The sequence below is a fragment of the Cebidichthys violaceus genome, unplaced genomic scaffold, assembly GCF_023349555.1.
Source record: "Cebidichthys violaceus isolate CVI_PGR_0920_01 unplaced genomic scaffold, fCebVio1.0.p SCAF_25, whole genome shotgun sequence".
In the NCBI taxonomy this organism is placed as follows: Eukaryota; Metazoa; Chordata; class Actinopteri; order Perciformes; family Stichaeidae; genus Cebidichthys; species Cebidichthys violaceus.
The window spans coordinates 3111496-3124712 of record NW_027176428.1 but is presented as its reverse complement, the minus strand read 5'-3'; the positions used below and the strand labels follow the sequence as shown (position 1 = coordinate 3124712).

At 42.2% G+C, this 13217-nt stretch overlaps 1 protein-coding gene across 4 annotated transcripts in view; it reads left to right on the top strand.

The window, feature by feature from the left end:
- Window positions 1–13217, top strand: part of celf4 (CUGBP, Elav-like family member 4) — a 75588-nt gene that overhangs the window by 16873 nt on the left and 45498 nt on the right. For all 4 annotated transcript variants that reach the window (XM_068720540.1, XM_068720542.1, XM_068720541.1 and 1 more), the window contains exon 2: window positions 3861–3943. In XM_068720540.1, coding sequence (XP_068576641.1) covers window positions 3861–3943 — 83 coding nt within the window. The remainder of the gene's footprint in view (window positions 1–3860; window positions 3944–13217) is intronic.

The following is a 13217-nucleotide window of genomic DNA, read 5'->3' as shown; positions in this document are numbered from 1 at the left end:
CCACTGAGGTCCGAGAGGTCATGGTCTCTATTGTCTTTGGTAATTTGGGTTTTTTATTAACCTCAATTCTAATTACACGTAAAATACACACAGTAGGACTAAATATCTTTACATTTGACTGTCTAACAGGCAAAAAATATATTAAATAAAAAAGTTAAACCAAAAGTTAAAGATATAAACAATATATTTATATCAACAACGGATCACGGTGACTATATGTTGGTGAAATGGCTTGTTTGTAGTGACAAACAGTTCCCCTTAGTACTAAGTATCAGTATGTCGTCTTTGGGCTCATTGTTTTGGTGTTGCAAAAAATTCCCTGTTTTGGTTTAACTCTCACAGTTCTCATCAGGGCAGCATCAGACATATGTTCTTAGAGAAAAAACATTAAATCACCAAACGGCTAACAGAATCAGAATATCTGAAATACTACTTACTTAAAATCAGTTGTGTGAAAACCTGGAAAAATATCACAATTGATTTTTAAGTGGCATCACTTTGTATGTCATGAAACATGCTTTAGCCGTAACAGAGTACATGAAAAGTCACTTTTTAAAACCATGTTGGATTCAAATATAATCTTGAGAACATTAATTAAAAACCAAATGTCATCTCTGTAGATATAGGTAGATATATATATGGTTTCCTATCATTCAACTTGTTGGGAAACTACAGCTCATCAAATACATGTTTCCCACAGTTAACAAGGTCAAAGCTCGATGTGGTCCAACACAGCTGTCATTTAAACGAGGCCTGGTGACAGTTGGTGGATTTCACTACTGAAGCTTGTGTCTTTTCTTCTTTCCCTTACCAGTAAGTATTCACAGTCTCCACCATTCCCTTGCTGCTCTCTTTCATCTTCTCCCCTTTTCTTCTCCATATTCCTCTCTCACTGTGTCTCACTCTTTTCCTGTCTCTCTCTCCCTCTCGGTGGGTGTGTGTCCCTTTAGGGTGTCTGCAGCGGTTGAGATAAGAAGCGAGTGTAGGACACAGGGGGATGGTGTTCACAGAAGCTAGGTGATCTTATCTACTCTCTCTCCCTCTCCCTCTCTCACCGAGCGGCTCTCGCTGTTCTGCTTTTCCTCTCTGCTGTTCTCCTCCCCCTCTTTCTCTCTGCTCTCCTGCCCTTCTTTCTTTCTCCCTCCATCTCTCTCCTCTCCTCTCCTCTTGTCTCTCACACACACACACATTCTCTCAGATCCCCTCTGCGCTGCTGTTGATTTGAATTTGAAGTGATGGGAAACCAAATTGGCAGCATTGACAGCAGAAACAAACAGCTTATCTCTCTCTCCTGGGCCAATATGGGTCTTAGTCAGATACTAGAGCCGCTGCCAGCATCTGACTTGTGACAATGATGATAAATTGAACGTTTGTTGACTGTCACTTTTCATGTGTGTGAGTGTGTGACTGTATTATCATTAACGTGTGCATGCATGCTTCCCCCTACATACGTGTGTGTATACACTCAGTGATGAATACAGCATTAAAGCACAATGTTGAGGTAGTTGTACTTTACTTTTCACTTTCGGTTTCAGTTGTATGCTACTCTATACTTTTACTTCATTACATATCAGAGGAAAATATTTGTGTTTTTGTCCACAATATATATTTTCAAGCTATAGTCATTAATTTAAAGATTCCAATTTTTTATACAACGCATAGGATAATACTATTGAGTATGAGGGTTTCTACAGATAAATACAATGAATCCAAACCAGGGGTACTTGTACCCAAGAGGGTACTTCTGCAGCTGCCATGGAAAGATTGCAGATTTAAAATAAGAATAATGATTGGTATGAGGCTGATCTTATATATATATTTATTGTCATAATAACCATTAAACTTGCATTTACAATAGGCTGAGTGCACAGGACTCGCCTTTTAACAACTTATCTACTGACACGTTCGGTGTCAACATTTTGCAACTTGGCAAATATGTGAATTAGCTCATTTTCTTTGTTAGGTTCATAGAAAACGGAATCCAGTGGCCATTTAATTTCTTGTAATGGCTTTATTTGTAATTCTTGTATATAAATGTATTTTCTAAGCAGGGGTGAAGGGATGCTTGACCTCGTCTGACAAGGAGTAGATTTACATTGTGGCATGGTGTTGCTGAATCTGAATACTTCTTCCAGTACTGAATATACTGGATGCTGAGGGTGCCCGTTCTCCAAACATGCAAATGAGTGTCAGGCGTGTGAATCAGAGGCTCGCGTGTGTTTCCTTCGGGACAGCTCCGGCATGTAGCGTTAATACGACAGACCCGGAGAGGATGAGGAGGTAGCCAAGCTGTCAGCGGCCAGCTCCCACTTCGCCTAATGAGAGAGAGGCCCGTTAATTAAAAACACCAACAGGCGGAGCTCCCCAGTGTCCCGCCATCAGGACGACCCGGGGTTAAAGACACGGAGCCGAGAGGATGGGAGGCATGCTGCTTCTACATACAGCTGTACATAGTGCTGCCCTTAACAATAAATAGCCCCCAGTATGCAAAAAGAACAAAGCAAATCATAACTGGGAAGAGATAAGGGGAAGGGGCTTGCTTTAAACTGCACTGTGGCTGTGTTTTATGGGGGGAGGGGTCTGTGATAATCGTCTATCGTGAGGCCTTGATGTTCCCAGAACAAACTCTGGTTCTTTTGTCTCTTTGTGCTTGTGTGAGTTGCTTGGAACAGTTTGTCAATTTCTGCTAGGAGACTTATGTGATCCAAAAAATGGAATTTCTTCTTCCAGCTCTAGTGTTTATGTCTAGCTCATTGTTCACTAAAGGAACCTTGAAATGCTCCAAATGTCTGCTGATATCGTCACTGTGCAAACCCAGACACTAATCGTCCCTTGTGTATGATTTTTTCCTTCTTTTACTGAATTTTATTGAATTCAATTTAAATTCTCTGAACCAGAGTAAAAGTATAGAACACCTGCAAATATGTGAAAAATATTTTCCTCAAATTGAATCGTGTCATCGCAGCCTATTGTGCAATTTTCTATGTACGTAAGTGTTTTATTAAACTGTCAAACACATGAATCATTAGCCTTGATCTGCAGATTGACAGTTTGTCAGCTCTCTGACAGTGGCGTGCGCCTCGCTGTCAACAGGGGGTGGCGAGGGAACGGCTTACACGTTCCCCACGGCTTCTTCTTCTTCCTTGCCTCCTGCGTCTCCATCTTCCTTCCACCCCCACATGTCAGCCCAGGTGCTAACAAAACCGAGGATTGTGGGTAGTCTCGGAACATATGGAGCAGAGAGACAGAGAAATGAAGGGTGGAAGGAGGAGAGGGGAAGGGGGGGCGAGAGAGAGAGAGAAGCTGTCAGGGAAATGTCTATCCCTGTCACAGCAGCCAGAAGAGTGCGATGGACGAATGGATAACTGCTATTTCAGACTGCCAGGGAGAAAGCTCAGTCAGATTTGATATGTTTTGAAGAATGGCTCTCACGCAACAGAATGCACAAATCGTCGCATCTCCGAAGTCGCAATTTTTGGTCTCACTTTCATGTTTCTTTTTGCATGCATAGGAATTGCGTTTGTGTACAGAGGAACGTTCCATTTGTTCAGTCGCTGAAATGCTGTTCACTTTGCACAAGCGCGCAGGCACACACACAAACACGAGCGAATTCCCAGAGCGGCAATGTAGACAGAGTTTCAGAGCTATGGCTGCAGGCTTACTCTGTGTGTGTGTGTGTGTGTGTGTGTGTGTGTGTGTGTGTGTGTGTGTGTGTGTGTGTGTGTGTGTGTGTGTGTGTGTGTGTTGTTTTTGGCTATTCGCTTGTGATTGGTGCAGCCATGTCTCTCTCTCCTTCCCTTTCCCCAGTACACATATTATAATCATCTCTCTCTTTCTCTTTCTCTCTTGTTGTATTTCAGGCTGTGCCTTCCTCACCTACTGTGCCAGAGAGTCGGCCCTGAAAGCCCAGAATGCATTGCACGAGCAGAAGACCCTGCCAGGGGTAAGTCATACACGAGGAGCGCCATGTCGACCCAGAAGCAAAATCTTACACAAACCCCTCTTGGATTCACTCCGGTGAACACACACAAACCGAGATGCTTATCTATCACATAGAATGCCTTATATTCATTTCAAATCAAAGGGGACTGACTGTCTTTGCCATGCTTGTCATATTCTGTTTATCACTGGCTGTACACCAGACATGAGCACAGCCCTTCTTTCTCTTAAATATCCATCCTCTTCCTGCCACCCCTCCTCCCTTTCACTGCCTCGCTCTCTCTTCACTTTGACAGTCACACACACACACACACACACACACACACACAAACCCATAGGGAGAAACCACACACAGCATCGCATCATAGGCATACTATTTATAGTCCTTCCTCCTGTTTGTGTAAACGAGTGTGTGCCTCTGTGTGTGTGTGTGTGTGTGTGTGTGTGTGTGTGTGTGTGTGTGTGTGTGTGTGTGTGCGTGTGCGTGCATGCATCCACGTGTGTGGGCTAGTGTGTGAGAGATAGACAGAGATGAAAAGCGTGGTGGATCTAGGCTATTTTGTACATTTATGTGCACACTCTGCAACACGACTGTGCATCATGAATGTACATCACGACAGCATAACTTCACAACAGATGTTCCCATGCTGTGGATGTTGCCACTCACATGTGCAATGCAGCTGGAAGCAACGCATGCCTCGTTTGAATGCTCGGCTCCTTGTCACACATGCTAGGATGGGGGATTTTTGACACTGTCGTAAAGAAGAGGTAGATATTCAATGGTTAGCATATGTGTGTGTGGGTGTCTGTATGTGTGTATGACGAATTATATGCATTGTGAGCATTTTATTTTTGTGGATACATGATTTGATGATTACATATTTGTGTGTTAGCATGTGCATGTGTGTGTGTCTGTGATACATTTCAGTTAGAGTGTTCACGCACCTGAAAGCACATGCATCCACACTAACATGTGTGCGTGCTCACGCCCGCCTGCGCATGTATGTGCGTGTTAGGAAGTTTTGATGCGTCTCTGTCAGGCTTGGCTCGGTTTGCTCTGTTCGTTTTTAATGACGCCTCCAGGGAAGCTGACAGTCGCCGTGTTGAGCGCACAGCCTTTGATGTGAGTGATTATGACATCACAGACGTGCAGCCGAGAAGAGCGGAGGAGTGGGGATCGGTGCTCTCTGGGTTTTTTTTCACTTCCCAGTGGCATATTATTCAGAAAGAAAAGAGGGAGGGAGAGACAGAGACATAGAGAGAGAGAGAGAGAGAGAGAGAGAGAGAGAGAGAGAGAGAGAGAGAGAGAGAGAGAGAGATTAAATATTTGGCCAAAACCAGAATGCGATTTTGTGTTCACACAAAATGTGTTGCTGATTGATGTTTTTGCCTTTGTTGCTATTGTTTGACACGGACCAGAAGATATGGGCACAAAGACAACCCTTTTTAAGGATTCTGTCTTTACATCTTTAAGGGAAAGAGACTGTATTTGGTTTCACACGCTACATAGTGATGCATCAACAACATTTAATCAGTCACTTGCAATCAACATTGCTTAAAAAGGAAATGCTAATTGGCAATGCCTTTGCCAGTGGAGAACAGTCTTAGGTTTGCATTTGATCGATGGTGAGCGTTAAGTAAACAAAAGTAATGCCATAGGACAGACCTAGATGCTCAACAAACCCTGAAGCAGAGCATTCAGAGGGGCAGGTTGCTGGTGGAGGTAAAGCCAGCAAAACAGAATAAATGAGTTCATTAGAAACAGAGCGAGGACTTGGCCCTGGAAAAACAGTGTGACGTTTTATGGCACATGACTACACCCTCTTTCCTCCGCTTTTCAGGGTTTTTTTCACCTACCTCCTTCTCTCCCTCCTTCCATCCTTTATCAATCCCCCACTCACAGGCCAACACAACCAAAACCCTGCAAATGAAATCCCCTTTTTCCCCCTTAAAGCCTCTTTCCCCTTCTCTTCGCATCCTGATTCTGTTTTTATCGACAAAGTTGCTCCCCAACCTTTACATTTAAAAAGTTTTCTGCCATCTTGTTTCTTTTGCTGCCAGGTGAGCCGAGAAAAGAGGGGATTTGGCTTCCTAGAGGAAATGCCCTGTAAGCATGGCTGTGGGCTGTTGGTGTAGCTCAGAGAAAGTACTAAAGGCTGCCTTGTGTGTGTGTGTGTGTGTGTGTGTGTGTGTGTGTGTGTGTGTGTGTGTGTGTGTGTGTGTGTGTGTGTGTGTGTGTGTGTATGTGTGTGTGTGTGTGCAACTGAGCAGGTGCGGTGTCAGGAGAGACATTGGGTAAACAAGCGACAACCAAAATACTGCTGTTAAAGTGACACTGACATTGAACTATTCGTGATAGATGACAAATTGTTTTCACATCCCTCATTCCATTATAGTGCTCCAAACTACAGGTACACAGATTTATGATTTATGCTGATGGAGAGGAAGTTTCTGCGAACGTAATTAAATCAACTCTTCTAACACAGAAACCACTGCAGTGTTTGAAGACATTCAAAACATTTAAGGAATACATTGTAACTGGCCCAAGGGGTCCAAAATGCCAGCGCCTCTATTTGGAGTGGCTGTTGTTAACATTTTTTGTTGGAAAGAGAAAGTGTTCAGTAATTTCTGAACTCTGACAGAAAGAGAGAAGGGGCCATGGCTGTCAGTGTAAATAAGAATGTGTTCCCTATACCCTGCCTGGTTAAATAAAGGTTAAATTAAAAAACTAAAAAGTATGGATGTCCCAATCCTTGTTTTTGTTAGTTTTCTTTGCTATTGATCCCATTCAGAGTCCATTAACACAATGCAGCATAGTGCATATTTTAGGTACGATGAACTTACATTGAAAAAAAAGACTATAACCTGGTCCAAAGGTTTTTCTTTGATTGTTATTTTGAATAGTAGCACTTCTTTACATCATGAACAACTTACTGACATTCAGATGCAGTTTTCAACCAACTGCAGCCCTTAAGAATTCATTCACCAAAAAGACATTAGATTCCCATAACTGCCGTGATTTCTGCCTGTTTCATAATCCCATTCATTCCTGCTGCCACAGTCAATATAATGAAAGATATCACTAGTGAAACAGCTGTTAAGCAGATAAATGGAGAAGGGTTTTTTTGGAGATAGTGACGTGAGACATGCCTACAATGAGGCGCGTCCCAAACAGTGAGCCCCGGCTACCATATATTTGTGATCCCGCACTCCAGTTTCAGACTCCTACTACAGCAAGAGGCATTAAAAAGCCTCTATTGATTCTGGCAAAAGTCCTCACTAGTGGGAGGACGTGTTTCTATGTGCTCACGTGTGTGTGGTTGTGTGCGTATGTGTGGGTCGCAGGGTGGAGTTGCAGAGCTCGAGCTAGTGCAGTGTGTGTGTGTGTGTGTGTGTGTGTGTGTGTGTGTGTGTGTGTGTGTGTGTGTGTGTGTGTGCGTGCAAACCACAAGGCACAGATACCCACCAGCAAATCCTCCCTCACACATATAAATACACACACGCACACTCACACTCACTCAGATTTACAGTATGTGCCTCAGCACTACCATATGCCCCCACACAGTGCACTAAAAGAACATGCACTCCTAAATACTTAGCACCGTCTTCCAAGTTACAATAATACATAGAAATACACACAAGCATACACAGGTACAAAACACACCACTGATACTCACTACGCATGAACTCACACAACAAACCCGTTTCGGCAATACAACACTCCTCGTAAACACGTCCATTCAAAAACATGATACTCTGATACTCACAGAAAGACGGGGGGAGACAGGGAGAAAGTAAAAGAGGGAGCGAGAGAGAGAGAGAGAAATACGGTGTCGATTGACTTGCACTGTAATAGTGAGCCAGATGAGAAAATATAGAACACTGTGAATCAATGCGTCATTTCAGAGCGCTTTCACACACACACACACACACACACAAACACACACACATACATAATGGAGCACATATACACAGAGTTTTCAGCCCAGGGGCAAACAAACAACAGAAAAGACAGAAAAGCAAATGAATAGCAGGAGGGAGGAAAGAGGAAGGGGTTGATAAAGGAAGGTTGGAGAGAGTGGGTGGATGGAGGGAGGTATTGTCGAGGTGCCTCCATACCGACTGATTTGTGTCTGTTTCTTTTTTCGCCCCCCCACCCCTTTCTCTCGGTTGAGATAATGCCAGGGGAAGAAATCTATGGCATTGATTGGCTGCTGCGGCCCAGTTTCATGGCAGCTTTTTCTCAATAAGTCGCCCTCATTGGTCAATAACTGCCAGGCTCCACAGGTGAAGTGGGTGAAGGGGTGTTTGGAGGGAGGGGTTGGTGGTGCTCCGTTATGATTTGTTACCCTTTAGCATGCACAAATACAGTAGTTCACTCCTTCTTGTAAATTTAGATTAGTGGTGCAGTGTGCAGGAGGAATAGCTGCACGTCCACATGAATAATGCCGCAAGGCCCTGGAGCTAAAACACCCCCTCCTTCTCCCCAAGCCATCACCTCATCAACTATCCTAATCACCCTTATCCAAAAGAAAACCGTTTGCCACATAACACACTCCAATTAATGGATCCACAGTCACTGACAGAATGCTGGAGCGATGCACAAGCAAGTGTTAGCCCAAAACAGGCAGCATCAAAAGGGAGAGATATATATACTTCCCAAAAAAATGATTTTCGTAAACTCATAAACTTAATGAGCAACTAATTTCAGTCTGCTAACAATGCAAAGAAAGAGCAGCAGGCACCGACAGTAGTCAGTGTAACAAAAGAATAAACAGTATCCAGTGTCCAAACCGCAGCAAAGCTTTTAAGTGAGGCAGTGTGCAGCCTGAATCTGGCAGGTCATAAGCCTGCAATAAAAATTCAAATGAGTCTCTCCCACAGACAAAGTAGAAAGACTTCTTGAAAGTAGAGTCTGTAATAAATTCAGCGTTAACCACAGATCCCACTGTTTGTTGATAAACTCATCAAACTCATCATTAATCGTCTTTACAGATGGTCTACGTTTTATTGGATCACAAACGCTGTGTGTTTTTTATTGTGCTTTTGGTCTGGGCTGTATTTTGTGGTTTGGACTATAGGTCCCTTAGCTTAATCTAATGTCACAGTATACAAAGGTCTTTGAGACAATAATGTGATTGCAACTACGTAAAAATTAAATTTTTCTCTTCAACATAACAAAGTGGAAGAACTTGACTAACATAACCAGAGCCCTGACCTCAACACATTTGGGATGGAACATTAACTTTGAACCAGATGTTATCGCCCAACATCAGTGGCCAAATCTCCTAATGCTATTGCTGAATGGGAGCCAGTTTCCTAAATTTTGTGCAAAGTCTTCCTTGAAGAATAAAGGTTGTCATAGCAGCAGATTAATTCCAATGGCCATTTGGTTTGATTGATTAATTGATTGATTTGCGCCCAACATGGTGCCCAGCACATGTGGGTTTTTAAGCAGTTTAATTAGTTTAATCCAACCAAAGGGCATGGTCAAACAGCGTCTGGAACCCAGCAGTACAGATCCATTTTAAAAAGGTCTACCTTCTATAGCAGAAATGCTCCAATGAGATGTTCCGCCATCACATATGGGTGAAGTGTTGGGGTGTCCACATACTTTTGGCCACATAGTATCGTTTTGGTTAAAGCCCTTAAAGGGATGAAGCATGAATGGTGCCATAATTGTAACAAAGATCATTACAAGCCTACACACCATCTTTTGTCATATAAAGTCTGAATGCTCCCATTATCATTGGGCTCCAGGCCTGATGTTACAACCTCCCATTGCCAAGTGGAGTTTGAGCAGATTGTACAAATGAGAAAAAATCATCTGTCTGCAGGCAGCACTTCACTTTAGTCCAATAATCCAACTAATTTCAGAAGTGGTGCATGCTTCCCGTTGGGCCAATGGGGCGATGATCCATATGTGAAATGACACACTTTTATACAGTCACGCCATACTAAAGTGCACGCAATGTCATAGCAGTTACCCAGCTTTTGATCTTGCTGTTATCTCATTTAATATGGAGAGTTGTGGCCAGATCTCCAACGTGTAACTACACAAAAATGAGAATGCAGCAAAATGACCCATTTCCACTCACCATTTCAGACATGTGTCTTGATGTGAATCACGTCTTGATGTATTAAAGATTATAATACTAACATATATTCTCCTATTTTAAGTAAATTTAATACAAATTTCTGCTGACAGGAAAGATGGAGTTCTTAGCCGGCAGTCCTAAAAAAAGTGTGATATGCTCTCTGAAGGAATAGATTGAGCTGTCTGAACAATTCAAAACACCTCTAGTAAGTGCCATTATTGGGTGAACCAAATGTTTTTGTATTTGCTCTAAAAGCATGTCCCCATTTCAGAGGTGCCATAGCTCTTTTCAGCATCTCAATCTATTGCTGGCTCAAGGTATTGTCACAGTCTGAAATCAACTTGTCCTTTCCTTGAGTTTGTATTGATCCAAAAAAAAAGCATAGCCTTACAGCGCACCAGTGAGTCTTCATCCTCAGCAGCCCGCTCCACTGAGCATTTACAAGTGTTAATGTCACTACTGGCACTTTAAGACTACTCCTTGTACTCACCAGAATGGAAAGTGACACCAAAAAAAAGTTTCCAGGCACAGATGATTCACTTTTAGGTAACAACATTAAATATATATATATATATATATATATATATATATATATATATATATATATATATATATATATATATATATATAAAAGAAAAAGAAAGTTTGACAAACTTCTTGCTGATGCCCGCATTATTGTTCAAGTGCAGAAAAATCATCCATCCAATTCTTGAATGATTGGCCTTGTTTTATGAACCCCAAAAGTCCTACACCTCCTTTTTGATATAAACCTGGCAGTGGTTATGGCTGTCACTGGGGAGAGGACAGAGGCTTGGGCTGCTGCAGCTGGACTTATGCCTCAACCTTTAATAGCATCTGTGTGCGCCTGGCTTCAGCCTTGGCCGTGCGTATATTACATAGATTTAAGTATCTCCATAAGCTGGTTGTGATTGTCATTCTGCCATTGTCATAGTTTTAGGTCCTGCTGCTTCTCCTGTATTGAGTCCGCTTGACTCCAGCTGCTTTGATATGTCCTGCCAATTCTGGGATTTTTCTGAATAGTTGTACTGCTGTATTTCCTTGACTTGTTCATGCTCCTGAGCCCTAACACACATACAGTAGTAGAGTATGTCTTTCCACAACCGTAAGTGCAGTGGTGTCTGATATATTTACTGTAGCCTCTTCAGGTTAATTTACCGTGCACATTAAATGTTGAGGAACAGGAAACAGATAACTGTAAACAATAAAATGCAACAAATCACTCACACTTACATTATAATGTATCTATTAGAGTGGTGTTTTATTGATCATTGGGGAATTTTATGGTCCATATTGTATACCTTTTTCTTTGTCATGCATTAGTGTGGCTTGCTTTACTCCCATGTCTCTACCTCAGTTGTCAGTGTGGGAAGGGGCAGAAACACCCGAGAACCTCTCTCATTCAATGGATTCATTTTTTCCTCAGGCTTTAAAGCTTTTATTGTACAGCATTAAGCCCAACATACTCTGCATTTTGTACTCTCATCTCTCTATAACAGTCTTGTGTTCTTTCTGTAAGTTTCACTCAGACCAATTGAAATTAAAGTTCACTGAGAATAGTAGAGTATAAGCCCTTTGGTTTAATTAGAAGTCTCTTTAAGGTACTTTATTGAATCAATGAACATTAGGTATACCTTGTTTTCCGAAATGGCTTTATAGAATTTCAGGATTTCAAAATTGGTGTTAAATTTCCGTCTAGATTGCAGTGCTGCTCCTTTGGTAGCAGTATTTTTTAAGTGCTCCTTCGGTGAAAAGCTAGACAACAAATAAATGATTTCACGATGAGTGCAGGGAGGGAAAAATCACAAGCCCGGTTTGAACAAGGGCTTTTGTAATGAGAACAACTAAAAGAAAAATGATTGTGTCAATTCAAAGCTAAGGGCAATTATCATGCAGTGCTTGCATTGCTGTTTTCTCTGTCTTCTTTCATCATAACCCTGATGGCAGAAACTATTCAAGGAAGGTATAAGTGATTACAGAAGAACTAACACTGTAGCAAGGTGGAAACATAAAGGGAATTACTAGAAGACAGTGAGACATAGCAGGTTAAAAACAGTAGCCATTGATTTGTTTCTGGTATTGACAACACAACTAAAACTAGGAACCAGTGGCCACACTGCAGTATTAATGTTTTTCTAACAAAAGATTTTATAAAGCAGAAACTAACTCCACAGTTTTCACAAAGACATTTTACTCTTCGACTCTTCTCATGCTCAATGGTAATTTGCCAAGAAAAACCAAAACCTATTTTAGTCTGTGACCTTACTCCTCACCTTCACTGCAGCCATTGGAATGTATAATACAGCAATTTCAATTTCTTCGTTTGGCCATATCATCTGACATGTTCGACAGAGTGGGAAGTCGCACTCGGAAATCTTGTGCCATACCCCGCTATAGCAGCTGGCGAGCTGGTGCCCGGCAGATGTGATAATGACACAACGCACCAGCTGAGGCCGGATAGCGGGCCACGACTCAGGCAGCTTTTAATAATTGATGGCAGCCAAGGCCCCGGATTGGCCAGTAATTGCATTACAGGTCACTTCTCAATAGCAATTTGTGAAAGTTGTGGTGATGTGTGCCGGTTGGAGATCAATAGGCACTGTCCAGAGAGACAGTCTTTCCCTCTCTCCCTCCCTCGCTCTCTCCCTCTCCTGCTCCCTCTCTCGTTCCCTCAAGGCACGAAATCTGGTGGAAAGATTTTCTTTAAATGTTCTGTGCATCAACAACACTGTGGAGATTCTCTCACTCTGGAGATCAAAATACCAGCTTCAAATGAAGTCACTGTGAGCATCTGCATAAAATTGTCAACAGGCAGGATACCTTTCTTTCATTAAAAGTATCCTAGATCCTATCCTAGCTGTGGTAAGAGCAGTTAACTTACAGAAGTAACTACACCGATTTAGCTTTACACGGACTCACCTTTTTAAAGAAAACACAGATATTGTCATTTTTTATTCCATGCATTCTTCTTCCTTGAAAACCTAGTGCTAACATTACCCACAATGCATTTCAACTGCTGACAGTTCGGTCTGATGCTGCAATCCATTGCAAGTTGGAAGTTGATCATTCCGACTCAGAAGTATGGACTTAAAATCTAAATGCGAGCGAGTGCATCTGCTCGGGACACATGAATGCTTTCAGCAAACCAATGTTTGCATGTAA